The sequence below is a fragment of the Geotrypetes seraphini genome, chromosome 7 (assembly GCF_902459505.1).
Source record: "Geotrypetes seraphini chromosome 7, aGeoSer1.1, whole genome shotgun sequence".
Taxonomy (NCBI): domain Eukaryota; kingdom Metazoa; phylum Chordata; class Amphibia; order Gymnophiona; family Dermophiidae; genus Geotrypetes; species Geotrypetes seraphini.
The window spans coordinates 143272343-143298684 of NC_047090.1; the positions used below are offsets into that span (position 1 = coordinate 143272343).

Sequence of the window (26342 nt, forward strand, 5' to 3'; positions counted from 1 at the left end):
ATAAGAGTTATTCAACCACCGGTCCGCAAATTAATTCTTTTATTTCCGCCGGTACATAGGTGTAAAAAGGTTGAAGAACACTGTTCTAAAGTGCTTGACATCGGTAGTACTTCCGTCGCATTGGCATTGGAGAAATGCTTTTCACTCTTTTATGCTTTTGGAAGTCAGAGAGGCCATATTCTCTTTTAGACTTAGAAAACGTTTTTTGAGTGTATGGAAAGTTTATGTACAAACTTTGGCACCTAAGATTAGAAGTTCTGTTTTGACCGATCTTCATATGTAATCCTTATTCTGATGATTTTGTAGGGTGAGGGGGGATGTTGGGGTAAGATTAAGGAACTTTTGCATGTAGGGGGTTTATAAGAGTACAAACCTTCTACATTGTAAAGAAGATGTAACACAGTGAATAGAGGGAGAGACAGTTACGAGGGAAGATATTAGTTATAGATGCAGAAGTTGGGGTAATTGTATGGCTGTTATCTCACAGTTGTACAAAGTTGATTTTGTTGTTTAAAAAGTTTTTTTATATTGATTAATAAAAATCATTTAACCCCATGGTTCCCAAACCTGTCCTGGAGGACCACCAGCCAGTCAGGTTTTCAGGATAGCCCTAATGAATATGAATGGGGTAGATTGCATACCTGTCATCTCCATTATATGCAAATCTCTCATGCATATTCATTAGGGCTATCCTGAAAACCTGACTGGCTGGGGGTCCTCCAGGACAGGGTTGGGAACCACAGGTTTAAACGTAAAGATATAATTTATTCAGTGTGACATGTATGCAATAATAGAGGGTATTAGCTTATTTTATTTATTTAAGCTATTTATATACCACCTATTAATTGTCTAAGCGATTTACATTCAGGTACTTAGTCATTTGTTCCTATCTGTCCTGGTGGGCTCACAATCTATCTAAGGTCTCTGGGGCAGTGGAGGATTGAGTGACTTGCATCACAAGGAGTAGCATGTTGCTTGAACCCACAACTTCAGGGTGCTGAGGCTGTAGCTCTGACCACTAGGCCACTCCTTCCTCCTAAGTTTGAAGGGGAATGCAAATCTTTATCAAATAATATTAGTAAGAGTAACATAAATACGATAATGCAAAATGCTTATTACTTTATTTTATGGACACTCTATGAAATTAATTACTGGTAAACAAATCTTTAAATTTATTTTAAAAGCATTTCTTACATCTAGCACACAACTAAAGTATAGAACTTATTTGACAAGCTGGTTTCTGTAATATGGGCCATTGCACCTAGGCTTATTGTAGAGACATTTCTTTTATTTTATTGCACATTATGGCTATGTACATTTTTTATTTTTCCAATTAATAAAAATAAAAGTATAGAATTTATTGCCAGAGAATGTGATCAAAGCTCTTAGGATAGCTGAATTTAAAAATTGTTCAAACAAGTTCTCAAATAACAGGTCCATTAGCAACTGTTGGCCAGAAATAAAAGTAAATGTATAGAGAAAATATATTGAGGCATCAATGTTCCAAATCATGGCCACTGCCTAGAAATAAGCAGATGATTTACCTGTGTATATTTTGTCTGATATATACTAGCCCTATCTGTTCAGGTAGGACCACTGAATTTTCAGTCCTAACTGATACTTATCCTTTTAATTTTAGGACTGTTTATGCAGTCTCTTTAAACAGATAGATTTATTCAGATAGCAGCTGAATATTGTGGCTATCCAGATAAATTTTGTCCCTCCCTCAGGAGTGCCTCAGCTCCTTTTTATGTTGTTGACTACATTTTGGCTGTACATTGTTTTCTAGCCAAATTATAGCTGACAAATTGGTTTGAAAAAAAGAAGAAAGCCCCTAAAAACAAAACAGGCTCTCATGTAATTACCAACCAGTGCTGACTGCATAAATGCTTTGAATATGAACCATGGACCATATAAGAACATTAGAGTTGCCATACTGGGACAGACTGAAGGTCCATAAAGCCCAGTATCCTGTTTCCAAAAGTGGCCAACCCAGGTCACAAGTATTTGGAAAAATCCCAAAGAGTAAAACAGATTTTATGCTGCTTAACCTAAGAATAAGCAGTGGATTTCCCAAATCCCACCTTAATAATGACTTATGGATTTTTCTTTTAGGAAGTTATCCAAACCTTTTTTAATCCCTGCTAAGCTGAATGATTTTTGCCACATTCTCTAGCAATGAATTCCAGAGTTTAATTACAAGTTTAAGTTTTATTTAGTTTGATGAATCGCTTATTTAGTGAAGTGAAGAAATGTTTGTTTTAAATCTACTATTTAGTAACTTAATTGAATGCCCCCTAGTACTAGTATTTTTGGAAAGAGCAAACGAGTGATTCACTTTTACCCATTCTACGTCACTCAATATTTTATAGGCCTCTATCATATTTCCCCCGAGCCAGAATGAAGAGCCCTAGCTGCTTTAGCCTTTCCTCATAGAGAAGTCATTCCATCCCCTTTATCGTTTTTGTTGTCCTTCTCTGTATCTTTTCCAATTCCACTATATCGTTGAGATATGGTGACCAGAATTGTTCATGATATTCAAGGTGCATATTTCATAGTTGGTTTGGTAATTGAAAGAATTACATAAAGCATAGTAGTAGCTTTTTTTTATGTTGGCTTAGTTTAATCTTTCCTTTTATATTTCAGTCTAAAGAACCAGTTAGATTGCCTACTCTTGGCGATGCTGATCATATTTCCAAACCATCACTTTTGCAAACAACTAAAGCCTCAAAGTCCATGTTTGAGGATGCAGAAAGGATTTTACGTGATGTGCAGAATAGTAAAAAGGTCCTTGAAGAAAACCTGGAAGCTATCAATCATGCAAAAGATGGAGCTGCAATGTACTCCTTGATCAGTGTTCTTTCTACAAACAGGTGGGAATCTGTGATCTAAGAGGCAGAACAAACTTGGCTTTGCTTCTATACATTCAAAACTGTCTCTCTCAGTATATGAACAGTGCCAGCTCTTGCAAGAAAGATCAGCACTGACTTGGGACATTTTAAACATGTGCCTGAATAAGGAGCAATTAAGGTATTACTAGGTGGACAATGATAGTTGGGTGAAAAGGTCTTGGCTTAACCTCAGATGAACTGATAAACCAGCTTCAGATCTTATCTTGGAGTGCTGTTCTGGTTTTGTTTAACTTTTTCTCCCAATATTTAAAATAGCTTTTTCTCTCAATACTTAAAATAGCTTTGAGAAAGGAGGTGATAGTCGCTGGAATTAACTTCCACCATATCCTCTGCTCTCCTGCTGGCATCAACTTCAATTCCTACTGTCCCAGTCCTTCTTGGTCCTTCCATAGTAACTTCTGATTTCCAGTTCCTTTTCTCTTTGGTTTCCTGCTAACATTGCTATAGGAAATCCTACCCTATAGTCCCTTGCTATATTGATTTTTGCCTAAGCCTCCCCCCCCCCTTCTCCACTGTCCTTTTGTGCATTACCATCCCTGCTGGTCATGCTCCTGTTCTTGTCTCAAAAACAGAAACGGAGAGAGAGAATGGGCACAGTTACTTAAAAAAAAGTAAAATAGGGCTTTAGAGAGAGATTGAAAAGTAAGACATTCTGCAGGACATGATCTTATATGTGGCTCTAGAAGAAATAGAAGCCTGTGGACAGCTCCATACTGTACATGCGAGGGTACCTTCTCGCTCGACTCTTTTGCAGGACCAGCAATTTTTTATTTCTGCAGAACAGAGGAATCACAATTATTTTGGCTTTCCTCGGCACAGCCTACTTTTTGTGTGTCTTCCTGGCCTGTTTTGCAAGTTTTTCTCAGGAGTACATGAGGCCTTCTCTCAATTTCTTGTTTTCCTCTAGTTATTCTCAAGCTTTTTTTTTTTCCAGCCTTTTAAAGTTTTCTTTCATTTTGGGACTTTGTTTTTGTTACCAAGAAAAAAAAGTAATTGAGCTGTTTGATTTTGCTGCAGCTATTTTTGCTTTGATGTTACTTATGATTCCCAATGGTTTTAAGAAATCTTTTGGGACAGCAAGGGCATGTCTGTGACCGACACTTTCAACTGGTGCTTGCCATGCCTAGGTCCAAACCAGAATACCTGTAATTAGAAACTGTGTCTTAAAATGCAAAAAAGAAACCTAAAGAGTTAAGAGGTCATACATGAGAGGCTTTTTAGCATGTTAATTTCCAATTCTTTAACATCAGCATCTGAGGCATTGGTTTCCAAGGCTGCTGGAGCTGCATCAGATGTTGGGGATGCTCCGATACTAAGGAGTGCTCTGCCTCAACAATGGGTGGTGATAGAGCCTTGATGGGCTGGACATCATCAGAATGACATCAAAAACATGCAAGATAAACAGAGGCAAAGAAACACTAGTATCAGACCTCTTTGAAGCATGTTGCCAGGAGCTCCAAGACATTGGTGTTGCAGGTACCCAAGAAGCGTCAGTGCTGAGAGGACTGCTTTCCTTCTGTGGAGGTGGTGCTGATGTGCCAGTCTCCTAGAAACCAGGGCAGCCTTCCAATTTGACAACCCTATCCTTGCAGGCAGCCTCCACACTGACATCAACCCTACCTTTACTGGTGCCTACCCCCAAAGAACGGTTCCATGCCTTGCTAGAGGAAGAGTTGGCAAACATCCTGGCTCAGTGTGACCACCATGGCATTAGAGTGTCTATCGACCATGGTGCCACCCAAGCCTATCTTGGAGACCCTTGCTTTACTGGTCACCTGCTCATTGACATTGGAACATTGGTGTCAGTGTTGGAAGAAGCGGTGCTCCTCTCCAACCCTTCAGGTGAGGAAACCTTCCTACAGTTCATGAGAGGGAAGTGGAGGAGTAATATATTAGTTAGAGTAGCTGCCTCAGCAACCTGAGGTTGTGAGTTCGATCCCCACTGCAGCTTCTTGTGACACTGGGCAAGTCACTTAACAGTTCATTGCCCCAGGTACAAAATAAATATAAATACCTGTCTAAAAAATATGTAAACCGCTTTGTTTGTAACCATATAGAATAAGCAGTATATCAAGTCCTATCCCTTTTACCGTATCCTTTACCTTCACACGCTTGTCCAGAGTCTTGACATTCCAGTAGACCGAGGTAGGCATGGACTCGGCCTTCTCATGAAGAGTATTTTGTTGAGTCTGATATGGACTGCTTCTGGAAGTCTGATGTGGATCCAGAGGGTCTTTCATAGGAGGATTCCCTTGGTATAACCCAGTGCAAAAACTGGAGTTTATAGGAGTCCTGCTAGACAAGGTTTAGGATCAAGCTTTCCTTCCATCTGCCCGTATTGATGCCACTGTCAGCATTGCTTATCAAGCTTGACAGAACCAGCAGGTCACAGTACAGCAGATTTTGAGGCTTAGGCCATATGACCTCCACAGTACATGTCACACCAATGGCACATCTCCATTCAATGTGAAACTTAGCTTTCATTGGTATCAGACCTCTGGGATGTCAACTCTGTCACTCTGAAATTGATGGAGTCATTCTTGTGGTGGACAGTTTGGCCTAATTTGCTTTTTAGATTTCCATTTCAAATTCTCTCTCCACACAAAATGCTGATAACAGATGCAAGCACACTGGGCTGGGGAGCTCATGTGGACAGCTTCACACTTAGTTTTGGCCTGCTTCATATCTACCTCCTAGAACCTAGGACCATTTGAATCTCTCTAAAGGCATGCAGCTCATTCAAATGGACTGTCAATTTGTGATGCACTATATAAACAAGCAAGAGACAGTTGGGATGTAGTGGTGGGCCACATGACACAGCATGGTATTAAGAGCCACATACCTGGTGGGGAAAGACAGCAGTGTGGCAGACAGACTGATGAGGTGATACAGCTACATGAATGGTCTCTCATCTTGGGCATTGCCTGGAAGATCTTCCGTACTTGGGGCACCCCCTCAGTAGATCTCTTTTCCACTGATCTCAACAACAGAGTCTCTTGCTTCTGCGCCAGGCTCAGATCACACTGCAGACTAGTATCAAATCTCTTTCTCCTCGGCTGGGGGCAAGGCCTGCTGTACGCAAATCCTCCCATACCTCTAGTGGGAGGATTTGTCAAAACTCAAGTAGAACAGGGGAACCATGAGCCTCATTGTTCCTTATTGACTGAAGAAGATATAGTTCCCTGTGCTTCTGAAGTTGTGCTCTGAAGATGTGTAGAGGCTGGAGTGTTTTCCTACTCTCATCACTCAGAACACTTATCACTCTTCTATAGTCCAACCTCCAATCTCTGACTCTCATGGCTTGGATGTTGAGAGCTTAGAACTTGCATTCCTTCAAATGCATGAGAGTATTTCTTGTGTCCTGCTTGCTTCCAGGAAATATTCCACTAAAAGGTCATATAATTTCAAATGGAACAGGTTTGCTGTTTGGTGTAGGGCAGTCTTCTTCAACCTTTTTCCACCTAAGGACCGGCGGAAATAAAATAATTATTTTGTGGACCAGCAAACTACTAGGACTGAAATGTAAAAACCCCGTTTCAGCCGTATCTCCACGAGCTTGGTTCCCGCAAATCATCTGATCCCATTCGCACAAGCCTCAGTTATGATTTTATACTGAATGTATTTTATTAAAGTATAAAAAGAAACAATATTCTGTACAATTGTCATTTTATAAATACAAATAAACAGAGCAAGGATCAACAAAATCCTTGTCTCCCCTCCCCTTCACATATATCCCTCTACTATCAAGAAAACTGAATAAGCCAAATTATTACAGAATGCTACACAGAAATATCATGCTAACAGAATACCACAGTCACACATGACAGGAATAGTGTTATGGGAGTGCAACTAGGGCAACTGCCCCCTGGTCAGAGAGAGTCCTAAGCCAGCTAGAAGCTAAAGAAGCACTGCCTAGGCTTTGCAATCCCCAGTTATGTCTAACACCAGCTCTAGCAGGATATATATTCTAATCACAAAATAGAAATAAAATTATTTTTTTCTACCTTTTGTCGTCTCTGTTTCTGCTTTCATCTTCTTTTCACTCTCTTCCTTCCAGCGTCTGCCCACTCTGTCTCTTCAATCCAGCATCTGCCCCTTCTATCCACTGTCTACCCTCTCCCCCCTTCCATAACTGTAACCTATTTGTTATATTACCTAGAAATGTACAGTCATCTTACTATCCAATTTCAAGTTATATTACCTAGTAATGTACAGTCATCTTACTATCCAATTGCAAGTTCTTTCGGAATTTATCTAGTTTTTTCACCTCTTTTGTAACTAAAAAAAAAAAAAATATTGTATCTTCATTTGAAATGTCCAGTCAGCTCTTTTGCAATCTGCCTTGAACTGCAAGGTATAGGCGGAATAGAAGTCACTAATGTAATGTAATATGGTATCTGTCTTCTTTCTATGCCCCTCTCTCCTTTCCATCCAGCCTGTGCCCCCTCTCTCCTTTTTTACATGATTCATTCCAGCTTCACTGCTCTCTTCATTTTTATCTCTCCTACACCAGATCTAGCATTGTTGTCCCCCTCTGCTTATTTCTCTGCAGAACCCTTCCCATCATCAATTGCTCTACTTTCTCATGCCTGTCTCTCCCCTTCCCCTCCTCTAATCTCCCTGCCAGCTGTTCCTTTCCTTTTTTCCTTCTCCCTGCCCTCCTCCTCCTGTCCAGCAGTAACTCTCTTCCCTTCCCTTTCCCTCCTCCCCTTCCAGCAGCATCTCTCCTTCCCTCCAGGTCCAGTAGCAGCTGTCCCTTTTTTTCTTTTGTCCAGCAGCTTCCCAGACTCCTTTTCCTCCTCCTCTCCCAGCAGCATCTCTCCTTCTCCCTCCCTCCAGGTCCAGTAGCAGCTGTCCCTTTTTTTTCCCTTGCTCAGCAGCTTCCCAGCCTCCAACAGTGGCTTTCTCCCCTCCCAGCAGCTCTCCTTACTTGCCAGCGCAGTGATTCACTAAGCCAGCCTCGGGTCCTTTGATGGGTTGTGCCGCCTCTGAGGAAAGAGGAAGTTGCATCATCAGAGGTGGCTGCGACTCAGCAAAAACCCCAAGGCTGCCTTATTGAATCGCTGTGCTGGTAAGTAAGGAGAGTTGCTGGGAGGAGAGAAAGCCACTGTCGGAAGCTCCCTCATGATCCTGCCGGCCCTGCGCGGACCAGCTGGAAATTACATCTCGTTGATCTCTCCGGCTTTGTGCGGATCAGCAGGAAATTGAAGTTCATCAATCTTGCCGGCCCTGTGCGGACCGGCAGAAATTTCCTGCGGACCAGCACTGGTCCACGGACCGGCGGTTGAAGAACAGTGGTGTAGGGCAAGTCTCTACAGTAGATCTTTTTCCTGCCCTACGCAAAAACTGCTCAAGTAATTTCTGCATCTTTCTGAGTCTGCTCCCATGACCAATTCTGTTAAGAGTTTACCTTGGTACAGTTGGAGCTTAACTCACTCTATAAAAGGTAAAGCCATCTGTGTACAGCCTCTAGTTGTCCGTTTTATGAGAGATTTGCTTTTCATTAAGCCCCCTATCAAAAGTTCCACAGTGTCATGGGACTTCAATGTCATCCTCACCCAGTTGATGAAAGCTTCTTTTGAGCTTATTGGCTCAAACATGACGAGGAATCTGGATGTCTTGTTTCTTTCCTTTATCCAGTATTGACAAAGATAGAGGACGTGACTGCCATTTTAAAGAATCTAGTGGGTATCCTGTCAATCTCTCATTGTGCAGGTTGCACACCAGTTGCTGATTTGTTTTCACCTTGTTATGTATTGCAAATGGTACTTATCAGGTTCAACCAGGTTCTTAGCAGGATCAACCAAGTTCTACATGCATCTCCAGTGCCACTCATGTGAAGGGGGGCTTAGTCTTCCCTTTGGTCTCTAGAACTGAGGATCCTTTGGGAGGCCTGTTTACTGGAAGAAAATCCTTACCGGAGCCCCAGAACAGTGGTGTACCTAAGCGTTAGAGCTCGGATGCTGCAGAGCCTAAGAGATGTTAGGTGGAATTACCTAAAGGGGACTCAGTGATACCTAGTGTAAAGCCTTTTCTCCTGAATTTGTTAATTTGATGTGGAGAGCTTATTTGGATCCACAAGAATATTGGGACCAGTTGTTTTGGATACATACTTTTTATGCAGTTTATTCATTTTGTTTTTAGATTTTTGTTTTTGTCATTTTAAATAAATTCCTCTACCCTGTACATTTTCTTGCAGTACTGTTCTTGTTTTCTTTGTTGTCTTTTTACTGCAAGTCCTGTTGGTTTTTTTTGTTTGTTGAGCTTATTTGGATAGCCAGGATCCTTATCTGAGGTCTGGCTGTGAGCCAGGGGTCACGCAGAGGAGCTTGGGCTCCCAGGGCACCTCAGGGTAATTGGCATAGGCTGACCAGGATCCAGTGAACCTTTCTGACAGGGATTTGGAAGGCGAGGGGTCAGAGAGGGGTCACAGAGCAAGTCTTCCCTGCTGGGTGTTATAGGGTCGCAAACAGGAGAAAGTACGCAGGATGCAATGGTGGCCCTCAACGAAGGGGAAGATTCCATAGTATGCCAGCTGTTCAAGCCATTGGAGCTTTTAGAGCTCATTACTGACTTCCTGCAGAAGTTGCAGTTAGACTTCCAGCAGGCTCCTCCCACTCAGTGTTCTATCCTGAATGGAGTGACAGCGCAGCCCATGTCTTTTCCCTGGCATTCTGATATGAGTGTTTTAAGTCATGGAGCAGTGAGATGCTCCTGAGGGTCTTAGCCAAGACAATGACTAGGCTGTATCTTATGGCACAGGAGTTTCAACAGATGTTTGCTCAGCCTAGGAGTGGATTCTTTGGTTGCTCAGGTAACCAAGCACATGTCCTTCCCAAGTGAGGGAGGCGTAGTATTAAAGGATATGCAGGATCACAGATTGGATGTGATCCTAGAAAGGCATTTTGAAGCTTTGACCTTAGGGATCAAAGCAGCTGCAGCAGGCTCTTTTGTGGCATTCTCTTGTCATCTTCTACAAAAAAGAAAATCTAATGTTGTAATAAAATATATTAAGAGTATAAATATTCAATGATAGTGCTCAGTGAAAGCCATTCAGAACTTCAAGGCATGAAGAGCACGGGACTCTACCAGTTCTGGCTTAAATCCATCATGGTACTTCTCCCTTCCAACCACTATAACTTTTAAAGATTTCAAAAAGCTAAAACTGAAACTGTAAATTTATATAAGTATATAAGTAGAGGAGTACTTATTTCAGCTGGTGTGCTTTGTTGTTAAGGAGCCCCGGCTTCTACTTCAAGTCCAATCAAGTGCTCAGTGTTCAGTGTTCCCAACCATTCAAAAATCCCCACACGAAAAACAAAAATCAAAAAATACAAAAAAGTCACAATCCAACCAATCCATGAGATAAAAATCCATATAATATTCTGTTAATCCTTCAACTTCCTCACTTCCTCGACACAGTATGTGTAGTCCAATTCCTCTGTAACACAATACGTGTTTCCCCTCTTTAGCTTTTTCAAGAGGAAGATTAACTCAGCACTTTCTTACGAACTGTAAACAGCCACACATTGGATACGAGTCCTTCTCAAGACTTCATAGTGGCTCCCCCGCTAGCAAACATTCACAATTCTGATTTTTGAATGGTTGGGAACACTGAGCACTTGATTGGACTTGAAGCAGAAGCCGGGGCTCCTTAACCACAAAGCACACCAGCTGAGATAAGTACTCCTCTACTTATATACTTATATAAATTTACAGTTTCAGTTTTAGCTTTTTGAAATCTTTAAAAGTTATAGTGGTAGGAAGGGAGGAGTGCCATGATGGATTTAAGTCAGAACTGGTAGAGTCCCGTGCTCTTCATGCCTTGAAGTTCTGAATGGCTTTCACTGAGCACTATCATTTATACTCTTAATATATTTTATTACATTAGATTTTCTTTTTTGTAGAAGGTGTTAACTAGAACAGAAAATTTATATTTATATATTTATTATTCCCAAGAATATTGAGTGTGTTGATTATCTTGTCATACCAAGATGCATGGGTTCACCCTAATAGAGGACAAGCCTTTGCCCTAGCTTATGCTAGTAGGGCTGGATTATGTAACTGATGCTCTCTATGACATCATTACAGTCATGAGCAAAGTCTTGGATTATTCCATTTCAGCCCGCAGAATGCTCTGGATCAGACAGTGGGTGAGAGATTCTACCTCCAAGTCTACTCAGACTTCCTTTCAAAGGACAGATGTTGTTTGGAAGAGGTCTGGATGATCTGATGGTCAGCGTGGCAGATTGTCAGCCAAAATCTCTGCCTGATAGTAGACTGCGAACCTCTAGAGGTTCTGGGTGGTCTAATTTTCATAATTCCAAGCACTTTCAACATTACTCAGGAGGAACCTCATCTCAGAGATCCTATCAGGTTCTCGGCCCACAGCAGCCTCCAAGAAAGTGCAATGACTCCAGAGCTGAAGTCTTTCCCCTGAAGATAGGAGAAAGGCTCTTGGCATATGTGAAAGTCTGGGCAGAGATCTCATCAGATCGCTGGATTCTGGAGATCATTTGGGGAGGGTGCATGCTCAATTCACCCAACCCTTAACAGAGACTGGTTTGTGGACTCCATGGTGGGGTGACCAGAAAGGTCATACAGAGTCTTGGTAACAGTACAGAGACTTCTAAAAATTCAGACCATAGAGCCAGTACTGCAAGAAAAATCAGTTCCAGACAAATACTCCATATACTTTGTCATGTCCAAGAAAGGCTCAGAGAACTGGAGACCCAGTCTGGATCCCACACAGGTCAATGAGACCCTGAAAGTTCCACGCTTTCACATAGAAATCGTGTAATTAGTCATCGAAGTGAAGGGGAATTTCTAGCTTCCCTAGACTTGATGGAAGCCTGCCTACACATTCCCATATTTCTGAGATAACGTGGTGGAAAGACATCAGTTCTCGGCACTTTCCTTTGGGTTGGCAACGTCACCCCGCATGTTCACCGACTGTTGGACCATCTATTTATGCTCACCAGTCAGGCTAGACATGATAGACTTGCATCTAAGGCTACCATTTCAAGATGGATTCAGATGGCCATCTCAGCAGCAATCTCAGCAGCATATATTGCTTGTGGCAAGCAATTGCCGGTCTCCTTGAAAGCACAAGAAGTGTGACTTTTTCATAGAAACATGATGGCAGATAAAGGCTAAATGGCCCATCTAGTCTGCCCATCCTCAGTAACCATTATCTCTTCATTATCTTTTCGCAGGTGGAAGCTTGGGCAGTTTTACCCAAGGAGATTTTTACCTGGTCCTCTATACATATGTTCTCCAAGTTCTACAGAGTGGACATGGCAGCAAGGGAGGACACTGTCTTTGGGTCCTCAGTGTTATGAGAAAGCGCAATTTTTCCTAGATTTCTGGGACTGCTTTTGCATGTCCCTACTGTCCAGAATGACAAAGAGATTAGTTTCTTACCTTGCTAATATCTTTTCTAGTAGATAGGTGTGTCATTCTGGAACCCCACCCTGCTAGTATTTCTCTGCCTGCCTACTGTCTCAATCAGGAAGTTTAAGTCAAAACTGAGATTTTAATGTCAGTCAAAACTTTAAGGGTATGAAGAATTATCTATTGCAATAACACATTGGAGGAATTCTTGAGCTCCATAAATGTTTGTGATTGGAATGGTTATTTTGATGATTTGATTGTTCAGTTATAATGTGTAACATGTTTGTTTTGCTTTCAGAGCGGAACAGATTTCTTACGCGTTGCTCTATAGGGCTATCGCCTGCTATGGTACAAACTGAAGGGGGCAGCAGAGCCCTCTGGGGAAGGAAGAGGAGTTGAAAACCTGGAATGGATTCCTTTAGCACGACTCGCGAGCATAGGGAGAATACCCTACTGTCCAGAATGACACACCTATCTACTAGAAAAGATATTAGCAATGTAAGAACCTAACCTCTTTCTCAAAACATCTTTATTGGAACAGAGCCACACATATTTTTACCCTTCATCTTTGCACTGACTTTCAAAGTGAGAGTGCATATGTACTTTTGCTTTGAAAAATACTGAGAGCATTGTATATTCTGTGTGTTAGGTGATCAATCCATTCTCGTGAACTGTTGCAAAAGGGTGTCACTCATATCTTTTAGCTCCTCCTCCTTAACCAAGTGAACATAGAAGTTATGTTCTGCTGCTCAGTTTTATTATTTTGGGGTATTTTTCTTCCAGTTCATGGAACTTTGGTGCTAAGAGGACCCCATTTTGGAGGCTACTCTGCCTGGGAGATGACGCAGACTCTGCAAGGGCAGACTGTAGCTTCCAGGGCAATCCCCAAGTGTACCTGTTGAGCCAGCCTGCTTTGTGCTTCTTCGATGCTTGGGGTCCATTCCCCTGGAAGCCAGATTTATCAGAGGCTTGAATGCAGGCTGTGGGATCCCTGTGTGAATATCCACAATGGCAAACCACCCCACTTCCGAGTGTCCAGTACAGGTCTCCAACACCCACTTGATTTGACACTGATTGTGTCATTCCAACGTTAAATGGGTAATAATATCAATACTTGGCCCTTATTATCACCTCCTCTTTCATGTATTGCTTCTCACTTACTGTTGTTTCATAGTTTATAAATAAACTATTTCAAATAAAACATTACAACAGAAAGTCTTTTTCACTTACCTTTTAATGTGCAGAATCACTATCCTTCAACAAGACAGATACATGAAACTTCCAGTTTATATGAGGCTTCTCAGTCAGGGATCAATTCCCATGGAGAACTTGGAGTGCTTTGGTCTTATGGCATGGCTCTTCAGTACATGACCTTAACCACAAGGGTTATTCAGACTCTTCTTTGAGCAAAGAAGCCATCGACATTTGCAACTTACGCCAAGGCCTTGAAGGCTTTCCAGCTCTAGTGCACCAAAGATCAGGTGGAACCTTTCGAGGCACAAATTCCTGTGATCCTGGCCTTTTTACACGATGAACTAGAAAAACGCCTAGCAGTGGTGTCTCTCTAAGTTCAGGTGGCAGATTTCTCGTGCTTACGAGCCCAAGGGGGAAAGCTATCGCTGGCATCTTATCCGATGTGACATGGTTTCTGAAGGGAGTGCTCTGGTTTTGGCCTCCGTTGCATCAGCCCTTTTCTTTCTGTAGTCTTAATATGATCTTGAAGGGCCTTTCTGAGCCTCTCCAAGAAGCGTCCCTTTTGGATCTCACAGTGAAGATGGTATTTCTGGTGGCAATAGTCTCAGTGAGACAGATCTTGGAATTGCAGGCTCTTTCCTGCAGAGAGCCCTTCCTCAGGGTCTCAGAAGCTATATACGGTACCTTCCTTTCTACCGAACGTTGTATCAGCCTTTCATGTCAACCAAGAGGTTTGTTTGCCTGCTTTTCAAACTCTTCCACACTCTATAACATTTTAAAATCAATAGACCCAAAAAATAAAATACATAACTCCACTCTAAAATCAACATTAAAAGCTCAAGAACTAGCCGATGCATTCATACAAAAGATTAATAATATCCGTAATTCATTTTTTCAAAATACAATAAACAATTCTACTAACTTGGATCAAACAAAACTCATACCAACAGCAAGATGTTCAAATTTTAAAATTCCTTTACTCAAAGACATTGAATCTCTTCTTCAACAAGTAAACCTAAAAAATTCCCGAACTGAAATCATTCCACCTTTTTATTTGAAAAAACATTTTTCACACTTTGGACCATTTACTGTCACTTATACAGAAGAGTTTACATACATCTACAGTTCCACCACAATGGAAGACTGCGCTAATCACTCCTATTCTCAAAAATCACAAAACTAGTATTAATGAACTTTCTAACTACCGTCCGATTGCTAACATACCATTTATAGCGAAACTGATAGAAAAATTGATTTTTAACCAACTCTCTGATTTCATCGAAAATACAAATGTACTACATCCTAATCAAACAGGATTTAGAAAATTTCACAATACAGAATACTCTTTAATAGGTTTAACCTCAAATATTCAATACTACCTAGACCACCACAAATCAGTCATTCTGTTCTCTTTAGACATCTCTGCCGCCTTTGATATCATTGACCATGATCTGCTCTTAAAAAGGCTTGAAGAAATAGGAATAAATGAGAGAGTTCTCGCCTGGTTCACTTCTTATCTAGACAACCGTACTTCTTTTGTCAGATTCAATAATGAAGAATCTACTTCTTATTCTACATCATATGGAATACCTCAAGGATCCATTTTGTCCCCTCTACTGTTTAACATTTTTCTTTCACCACTATTAGGAATCTGTCAGTCCATAGGCTTCATTCCATTTTCATACGCAGACGACATTCAACTCATTCACCCTCTTGACCCAGAAAATAACATTGAAATTACATCTATCAACCTTAAATTGGAACAAATCCAAAATTGGCTTAATTCAAACAAATTGGCCCTAAATATCAACAAGACCAAAACAATGTTATTCAATTGGGAAAAAGACATAATACTCTCAAAACCGTTCATCCTTAATAACGTCCCGCTTAATCTGGTATCCTCGGTCAAAATTCTAGGCGTAGTATTAGATGATAACTTAATTTACCACGAACACATTTCACTTATTGTCAAAAACTGTTTCTTTAAATTACGTAAAATTCGCTCAATCGCCAAATTTCTTAGTTCTACTTCAATAAAAATACTTATTCACTCTTTAATAATATCAAAAATCGATTACTGCAATGCTCTATTTATTAATATCACGCAGAAAGAAAAAAGAAGACTGCAGTTAATACAGAATACGGCCATAAAATTAATTTATAACGCGAAAAAATACGACCATGTTTCCCCATTACTAAAAGATGCTCAGCCATAGGATAACGTTTAAAATAATGCTTCTTATTTTTAAAACTTTAGCAACTAATGAACCACAATTTATTTCTAAATCATTAATCCCTTACAAAACCCAACGCTCACTTCGATCATCTGATCAAAATCTACTTTCCATACCCTCCTTGAAAATTATAGGAACTAGGAGAGCAGACATGTTCACAGTAATGGGACCACAATGGTGGAACACGCTTCCTCAGTATATTAGAATTGAACACGACATCGTAAAATTTAAAAAACTTTTAAAAACCTATTTATTCAATGACGCTTTTAGCACTTGAAATTTATTTGTTTTAGGGACTCTTCTTAAATTGTGCTTTGGATCTTAAACCCCTTACCTTTTGTTTTTACCTTTTTTACCAAACCCAAGATTGTAACTTTTTAATTCCTTTCCTCCCATTTCAAGTATATACTTTATGTAATTTGGTTAATATGTTAGTTTCTTTGTTTCTTTACCTGGATTATGTACATCGCCTAGCAATTTTAATAGGCGATCCATCAAATGTTTAATAAACTTGAAACTTGAAACTTGACTAAGCAAGATAAACTATTGCAGAGGCTGGATGTGTGAAGAGTCTTACTCCACTATCTGAAAAGGACCAATGACTTTCGCTTTCCAACCATCTTTTTGTTCTAACCAGTCACTCAAGATGAGACAGACCAGCTTCCAAGGCTTCTATCACCAGATGGATTTGCTTGACAATTTCATTGACATTCATTTGACCAGAGGTGTGGCATCTTCATGGATGGAATCCAAGGCAGTTCCACCTAAAGAGATCTGTAGGGAAGCTACTTGGTCTACTCTCCATACCTTTACAAAGTTCTATAGATTGGACATGTGGCTCAAAAGGATGCTGCCTTTAGTGGTCTTGTGGACAGGATCATCTGTCCCACCCTAGATGCCTGACACTGCAAAGATATGTCATCTAATGTACAGACTCCTGCGTTTATGTAACAGAATGAAAGATTAGGTTCTTACCTGGATAATCTTCGTTATTTATATACACAGGAGACTATATGGCCTGCCCTGTGAGTTTTGCAATTCACCTGCTTTCTGCCTTGGACAACTTTATAGTCTGGATCTGGAGTTCCTCTCCTGTCAGTTGGATGAAAATGTATGACTAAATTACCTATAAAGTAATGAGTTTGTTGAGCTTTGGGGCTCCTTAGGTGTTAGTGCTCCTTGCACACAACAGGTTGGTTCATTGATACATCTATGTTGCAAGTTCATGCTAATTATTGTTCCTTTTCATGAGTTGCAGAGCAGAATAAAAAATTTATGATATCTCTGGGGAAGTTCTCCGTGCCCTTCCTTCTCTTCTGTTATAGTGGAGATTGATTGCTTTGTTACAAAATTAAAGAGGGCACTATATTCCACTGGTGAAGGAGGAGGACCTGAAAGATGTGATTTGACACCCTTCTGCAACAGTTTGCGAGCATGGATTGATCATCTAATGTACAGACTCCTGTGTATATTAACAGAAAGATGATATCCAGGTAAGAACCTAATCTTTTATTAATGGTCACAATCACCTGCCTATTATGAAATTTGATAATTTCACGTCCCTAATAGCTGCCTATTATGAAATTTGATAATCACCTGCCTAATAGAATTTTGTTTGTGAGTACTATGCACAAAGATGAGAAAATGTATAGACAGATTCTTTTGTTTGCCTCCCAAGAATGCCACCTCTAGGAGTAATTAAAAGCAGACATACTTGTCAGAGAGTAGTTTTCAGACAGCTGATTAATTTAAAACATATTTTTATTTATTTGGTTAAGTCATTTTGAAAATTGTCTTCTTCAGATGATTGTGTTTTCTTATCTTGCAGTGATGCAGCAGAGGAAATTCGTATCCAGAAGACAGTTGATGCTTGGATTACAGCAGTTAGTATGGAAATCCAGGTGAATGTTTGAGTATGAAACTTTGAAGAACTACTTTTTTTTTTTAAAATCTTTATTCCTTTTTATTTCTTTCAACAAGTGTACAGTATTATTACAATTAATTTACATAACACACTTGGTATTCTTAAACAATATTATTATACATGTTTTTATTTCCCCCCCCACCTCCCACCCTTTTCCATATCAATAAAATATTCCTTCCAAATTTATATATAATTATACATCCCTTTTTGATAATACAATTAATCTGACATGAAATCTGTCCCTCCCCCATCCTTCTTCCTCAAACACTTTAAACATTTTATTATACCCAGTAATGCACAACAATAAATATCCCATCCTATTACATATATCTCCTTATTTTTCATAACAACATATTTCCAATATTTTTCCCTCCCATCCCATCCCATTTCTATATATTATCCCCTAAGGAAAAAGAATAAACTTTACTCGTTTTAATATTCAATTAATGGCCTCCACACCTCTTGAAATCTTTTAAAATACCCCCTCTGTATCGCAAGAAATCTTTCCATCTTATACATATGACAAACTGAGTTCCACCAAAAATTACAATTCAATCTAGAACAGTCTTTCCAATTAGTTGTTATCTGTTGAATTCCCACTCCCATAAGAATCAACAATAATTTATTGTTTGCTGTAGATATTTGGCATTTGGCCCTCATACACATTCCAAAAATCACTGTGTCATAGGATAAAGCCACATGACTTTCTATCAACATATTAACTTGATCCCATATTGATATCCAAAATGCCTGAATACATGGACAATAAAATAAAAGATGGTCTAGAGTTCCAACTTCAATTTTACAATGCCAGCATCTATTAGACTTACAGCAATCTAATTTTTGTAATCTAGTAGGGGTCCAGAATGCTCTATGCAACAAAAAGAACTATGTTTGCCTAATAGATGCTGACATCATACCTATAATTCTCCAAGACCAAATACTTGGCCATTGAGATGCATTAATCTGATGCTTAATCTCAATGCTCCAAATATCTCTTAATCCATTTTTAGGCTTCTTATTCAAATAATTAGATATAATTTTATACCACTTTGCGGCCTGGTGACCCAGAAAATCTGCCTGGAAACATAAGAATTCTAAGCTGTAATGATCATTTAAAGATTTCCATTCAGGGAACCCCACCTAAATAGCCTGCTTCAATTGCAACCACTTATAACTTTGTTTTTTATTCAGACCATATTTATGTTGCAATTGTGAAAATTCAAGCATCTTACCATTATCAATTACTTCCGTTAATGATCTTATACCTGCTTTAATCCAATCTTTCCAGACAACCTTAAACCCGCCTATTTGTATCTTGGAGTTTACCCAAATAGTCTGTTGTTTTGATTTTAAAATAGAATCAGTAGTTAATTTGTCTACAAACCTTAATGTTTTCCAAGTATCCATTAATACTCTATTGTCCTTACGTATTCTAGGCACTTTTATACCAAGCAAAAGATCAAGCCTAAGTGGAAAGATAAGTGATCTCTCCACCCTTAACCACTCTGGTAATTGTTCCAAAAGCTCTGGGAGGACCCAATACATACCTTGGCGCATGATATAGGCCTGATGATACCTATAAAAATTGGGAAAATTTACCCCACCCTCCTCAATTGGTCTTTGCAAAGACACTAAAGCCACTCTTGCAATTTTACCCAGCCAAATAAATTTAACCAGAATACTATTTAATTTTTTATAGAAAGACCCCTGAAAAAACACTGGTATCATTCCCAATTGATAGCAAACCACAGGCAAAATCATCATTTTAACAGTTTGTACTCTTCCCCACCAGGACAAATGTAAAGGATTCCATTGCTCACACAACTCTGTAACTTTTTGTAATAAAAATTTTTCATTTATTCTCATTGTCTCTTCAAGTGTTTTATTCAGCCAAATACCTAAGTACTTTATTCCATCCTCTTTCCAAATAAAAGGGAAAGAATCAAGTATACCTTTTGTACAATGCACATTTAAAGGTAAAATCTCTGATTTAGTCCAATTTATTTTGTATCCTGAGAATTTTCCAAATGTATCTATTACCTCCAGTAGACATGGAATTGTTGTTTCCGGATTCCTCAAATGAAGCAAGATATCATCTGCATAAGCGGATACTTTATATTCCACTCCAGCACATGGAATACCCTGTATGTCCCTTGCCTGTCGAATAGCTAACAACAAGGGTTCAAGAACTATATCAAAGAGCAAAGGAGATAATGGACAACCCTGTCTAACTCCCCTCTGCAATTTAAAAGCATCTGAAAAATTATTATTTATGTATAAACGAGCAGTTGGGGAGCTATACAGTGCTTGAATCATTTGTATAAATCCGGATCCAGTACCAAACCATTCCATAGCTTGATACATGAAACTCCATTCTACATGATCAAAAGCCTTCTCAGCATCTAGTGAAACCGAAAAAGCCGGATCATTAATTTGTTTTGTTAAATAATACATCTGAAATGCCAGTCTAGTATTATTAGAAGAGTGTCTTTGAGCAACAAATCCAGTTTGATTCATTCCTATTATATGCGGAAGAGCTTTAGCCAATCTTAATGCTAAAATCTTAGCTAATAATTTACCATCTACATTTATTAAAGATATAGGCCTGTAGTTTGAAACCAATGTTGGATCTTTATTTGGCTTTGGCAAAACAATAGTTAAAGATTCTGCCATAGTGCCTGATATACAACCTTTATTCAGTTGATCCTGATATAATTTTAATAAATACGATAATAGGGAAATTTGAAATTCTTTATAAAACTCTACTGTAAATCCATCTCCACCTGGAGCGGTCCCAACTCTAAGGGATTTCAATGCCATTTGTAACTCTTTTAATGATATAGGTTTATCTAAACTTCTTTTTATAGATCAGGAACCTTAGGACCTTCAACTAAACTCAAAAAATCCATCCCATCTTTCTCTTTATTTAAATAAGACTCCGAAGAATACAATGACTTATAATATTTTAAAAATTGTTTTAATATATTTCCAATTTGAGAATGAGAATTTCCTAACTCATCTTTAATTATGCTTATTTTCTCCTTCCTTTTCTTTGCTTTTAAATAATTTGCCAATAATCTTCCAGCCTTATTTGCACTACCATAATACACCACCTGCTGAGCAAAAATATCTTTCCTTACTAACCCAGAGGAAATTTCATTATATTCACATTTTTTTTAACAATATTTGAAATGTCTCCTGTTCCCATTTATTAACCAATTTTAATTCCAAATTCTTAATTTCTTTTTCCAAATTCACATATTGTTTTCTTAACAGTTTCTTTTTATATGCAGAATATGATATAATTTGTCCTCTCATAGTTGCTTTGAAAGCATCCCATAAAATTCCAATCAAAATTTCCTCTAAATCATTAAGTCTAAAATATTCATTTATTTTATTTTGAAATTCTGTGCAAAATTTAGAATCAGCAAGCTATGTATTATCAAACCTCCATACAGGTTTGGAAATATCTGGATCTACTAAGTTAACTTCTATCCATATACCACCATGATCAGATATTACTATTGGTTCTATGTCAGCTTTTATAACTTGCTGTACCATCTGATCTGAAACAAAAATATAATCAATTCTTGAGAACGATTGATGAACATGTGAATAAAATGTAAATTCCCGATCATTAAAATGAAGAATACGCCATATATCTTTTAAATTACATACTTGTACCAAATTATCTAATCCCATTGATTTCATTATTCTACTAGGCTTTTTATCCATTATTGGATCTATAACAGCATTGAAATCCCCAGCCACCACTAAATTAGTAGTAGCCAGTGGTAAAACTAATTGTTGTAGAGATTTAAAGAATTCACTTTGATTCGAATTAGGTGCATATATATTTAGTAACGCCATTGTATTACTGCCTATGCTCATGTCAACAAGTAACCACCTTCCTTGAGGATCTGCCTTAACCATATTAAATGTTGCTGGACATTTTTTATTAATCAATATTGCAACTCCTGCCTTCTTTTTTACCGCTGGTGCAATAAACATTGTTTTATCCACTTATCTGTCAGCTTCATAGACTCTGTTCCAGACAAATGTGTCTCTTGCAAGAAACATATATCTATATTTTGTTGTTTAATATATTCCAATACCTTTTTCCTTTTTATAGGGTGATTAAGGCCATTTACATTCAAAGAAAAAATTTTAAAACCCATTTTACAAATAAAATATAAAATACATATATAATCCACTCAAACATAAAATATACATTTTTTCTTTTTCCTTAAACCAATATATGAGTCTCCCCCTCCCCTCTTTCCCCATGCCCCCCTATTCCCATCCCCCACCCTCCCCTCCCCTAACACAAATGCAAACTTCGAAACGCACATATTACTGAGCAAAAAATAAACTCCCCACAGGCAATAACATACTCATTTTTCTTTCTCTAATCTTTCAAACAACCAACACTAAATTCTCCTGCAGTCAATCCATTCTTCAATACCCTAAATACCCATATTTACTATAATTCTTTATTATATACTTCCCCCCTCATTCAAATTTCCAAACATTCTTCCATCCTATACCTCTAATATATTTATAAAAGGATATACCCAGTATTTCGGAAACCATTTCTTACAATATATACCCCCCCCCAAGATTAATATTATTATTTTATTTTATTTTATTATTTTTTTTTTTTTGTCTAACCTAAGTTTCTCACAACTTCAATGGAACATACATCACTCCATCCTATAATATTCATTTTTTTTTTTTTTAACCTTACATCAAAAGAAGGATCAAACATTTCAACCAAGCAGACCTCATATTTTTTAAAACTCTCATTAATTTTCATTGCATCTTCAATCTATTACAGTCTATTCTCCATTCTGCACAACTGTAACACTTGTACATCTTCTTCCTGCTGTTTCAGTCTCTTATTCCATCTTCTTGCAGATTGCTATTTCATCTTTCTCCAATAAAGTATTTTTGCAACATCATCCTTATATCTCAGTCAATTTCAGATGCAAATTGTAAATCTAAATAATGCTCGTCATTTCCATCAGTCCATCTTCACATCTTCTTCTCTTTACATCAATAGTCTTTTGTATTTTTCATCTTATTATATTCTAAGTTCCCACATTTCTCCAATGCAGCATTTATGTGTTCTCATATTATTATCTCAGTCACGCTCAAATGCAAATTATAAATTCACATTAAGAAACCATCCAAATCTTATAATTGTTCCTCATATTTTCTTCACTTCCTATATGCTCCATCCCTCTTCTTACCTTGTCAAAATTTTCTTTTCTTCTTTTCTTATTGTCTCTTTAAAATTTTTCATTTCTATTCTTTAAATCTTGTTTGAAATGTTGATCCCCCTTAAACCTAACTGCAACAATTTTCTAGAAAATATTTTTCTCCTTTTCTATTCTTTTTTTCCACTTTTTCCTTCTTTATAAAATATCTTTCAATTTTCACTCAAAAATATAAACCAAAAATAATCTAAGTATATTATTTATTACATTTTCTAAATACTTTCATGAAACCATAGGCAAATTATATTGATCTAGAAATTCCTGTAATTTGCCTGCTTCTTCAAAATTATAAGTTTTATTCTCATAATTTACCCTCATAATACCAGGGTATATCAATCCATATCTTGCTCCCATTGCTCTCAGTTTAGGTCTTAAATCCAAAAGCTGTTTTCTTTTGTAGGCTGTAGCTTTTGCAAAGTCAGGTACTATAAAGATCTTAGAATCCTGGCATTTAAGATCCTTGTTTGTTTTAGCCAGTTTTATAATCTCTACCACCTGCTGATGTCTTAGCAGCTTAAAGATTAGTGGACGGGGACCCTTCTGACTATTTGATCTTTTCATCGGTATCCGATGTGCTCTTTCTATCTCCAAAGGAAAATAACTTTTAAATGGCAAGATCTTTGGGATAAAATTAGTCACAAATTGAATAGGATCATTCTGCTCAATCCCCTCAGGTATCCCAATCAGACGCAAATTATTCCTTCTTTCACGATTTGATAAGTCTTCAAAATCCTTTTTCAACGCCTCTATTTCTCTGTGATCTTTTTTACACACCAGCATCTCTGCCTCAGATTTCTCAGCATGCTTTTCTAACTGCTCAATTTTGAAGTCAACTGCCTGCATTCTATTTGTCAGACTCTCTATTTCCTCCTTCACAACTTTTATATTTTTAGCGTTATCACTTACTATTTCTTTAATTTTCTGAAGTTCATTCATCAAATCACTGTTATCAATTTCTTCCTGAGGCAACGGGACCGCTGTCGGGGATACCGAATCCATTTTTGTTCTTTTTTTACTTCCTGCTCCTGAATTCACCAGATTACTTTTACTAGTTTTACCTGAAGCCATTTCTTACTTCAATTCTCTCTTTTCCTTCACTTTTCTTTAATTTTAACTGCCAAAATCTTAATAAAATTTGCCTGCCACAGCAGAGCTAATCCTCTACCCAGCCATCTTTGTGCGCTGCAAAGTTCTAGAATCTTTTGAAGAACTACTTGACCAGAACTGCTTTGTTTCAGTTTAATGGATTTTCGCTTGCTAATGTAGATGGACATCTCTTTTGCCCAGTAGTTCCTTTTTTCCCCTTTTCTCTTAGCTAATCGGGAACCAGTGCAGGAAATCTGGCACCCTGAACCTTCTTTCACAACTACCTAGAAATTGCTCCCCTATTTTAGTAGAACTACCTAGTCTAGCCACTGAACAGTGATCCTGAAGCTGGCCTTCTTTCTGGAATTCTATGTCAAGGGCTCTAAATTTGGCCACCACCCTTATTGGTGGCCACAACTCCCTTTCTGGTGCAAAAGCCATATGAGTTTTGACAGTAGGTGATATTCCCAAGCTCATGAGTTGATTACGGAAGGATGAAACTTACATTCTTCAGCTCTGCCTCCTCCTCCAGTGCTGTAGAGCTCCTTTCAGTTTTTTCTTTGTGAAAGCGAGTTGAGAAGGTGTGATTCTGATCTGCTCTAATATTCTTGGATTACTATCAGGTTTTTATCCAATTTAAGGCTTTTTTGGTGCTGGAGATGTCCCCAGTGAAGCTCTGCCTGGGAGAAGATGCAGACTCTGGGTCAGACATCTGCAGCTGGCAAGGCAACCCTTGGAGTTCCTGTCCAGCATTGGATCTTGTGCAGCTTGAGGTCCGTTCCACTTGAAGCTAGCTTGCATCTTGATTTATTAGGTGCTTGAGTGCAGGCTGTTTGGTCCTGCTTTCAGTCCAGCAGGGCTTACATTACTCTCCCCGCTCGCGTGTGAATCTGTGGGGTTGAGGTCTCGGTTGGGCTTTGATCTGACTGGCAGCCTGAAGATCCCAGCATGTGGACTGGTTTTCTGAGCAAGAGGCAGTGTCTTCTTTATTTCCAGCTTCTGTGACAGCTGCAACAGACTAACCTAGCACAGATAGACAGTGAATACTACCTGTTGAAGTCTATGGGAAAATCATGGGGGAGGGGGTTCTGAGTCAGAGTTTGTTATTTTTAAGTTTTTCAAAGGCTTTAGCTAGGGTCTCCCACCTCTAAAAACCCTTTATCAGAATTTTTTGATCCTTTAGGGAGGTTTCCTGGGCCGCTATTAGTGTGACAATTTTGCCACGGCAAATATCTTGGATTTTCCCAATTTTGAATAAAAACTTCCATCTGTCTCAAAATCCCTTCGATTTGGATTTAAAACACTTGGGATGGACTCCTCCAGTGCAAATACCCCTATATCATGCCAGATTTGCGATGGATGACCAACTGAACAGCAGCCATGTATTGTGTGCCGTGAGGGAGGGGTGGGAGCCTTGGGCTTAGCCCCGGTATCCTTGAGGCTGGGGGATCACAGAGGACCCCTTATCTGGGAAATAAGACCTCTCTGGAGCCTTGTGATGGTGCACGGGCGAAGCGCAGATGTATGAACACTGTGGAGCCCAGGAAACAGCACATGGAATCTTGGAAGGGCGCTCTGGGGGTCTCTAGTCAGGGACTTACCTTAGATTTTATCAGTTTGTTGTGAATGGCTTCTTTAGTGAAGACATGGGTTTCCGTATGTTAGCTGTTAACTTCCCACTAGTTGCGAATCTGCAGAAGGGGTATCATTTTAAATCTCTGAACTCCTCTTCTTCTGCAGTGGAAAACAGCTCCCTCTTCAATTTTTACTTCTGCAGGTGAACTCAGAAGGTGTGTTCTGGTCTGCTCTTTGTTTTTTGGGGGTATTTTTGCCATCAGTTTTCACATTTTTTCTGCGTGGTTTTGGTGCTTGGAGGTCCCCTTCTTGGGCTTACTCCACTGGGGAAAGGATGTAGTCCCACCTGGGTGGACTGCTGCTCCCAGGCTAATCTCATTGAGCCAGTCTGCTCTGTGTCACTTCAGGAGCTCATGGTCTGTTTCTTTGGGAGCTGCTCGCCTGATGATTCATCAGAGGCATGCGCAGATGTGGGGCCCATGTGTAGCAGCCCTGTAGGTATCAGGGAGCCAGCTGCAAAGTTTCTTCCCCTGGCATGTTGTGAGGACCGGGGGTGGGAATCCATAGTCGAGGTCTGCCCGACCAGCAGCCAGATCTCCATCAACAGACTTGTGCTGAAATCCTTTCTCTGCAGGAAGACTGATTTAAACTAACAAGCATCAGAAGTCACAGTGAGTACTCCATTATTCCCTATGGGGAGGGGGGTGTAAAGAAAAATCCAGTTTTGAGGGTGTCTAGGGTT

General features: G+C 39.1%; 1 protein-coding gene across 5 annotated transcripts in view; it reads left to right on the plus strand.

Moving 5' to 3' along the window:
* The window catches only part of KIAA0586 (KIAA0586 ortholog), a 397462-nt gene that overhangs the window by 103303 nt on the left and 267817 nt on the right, over positions 1 to 26342 (plus strand). For all 5 annotated transcript variants that reach the window (XM_033951201.1, XM_033951204.1, XM_033951205.1 and 2 more), the window contains 2 exons: positions 2647 to 2873; positions 17562 to 17634. In XM_033951201.1, coding sequence (XP_033807092.1) covers positions 2647 to 2873; positions 17562 to 17634 — 300 coding nt within the window. The remainder of the gene's footprint in view (positions 1 to 2646; positions 2874 to 17561; positions 17635 to 26342) is intronic.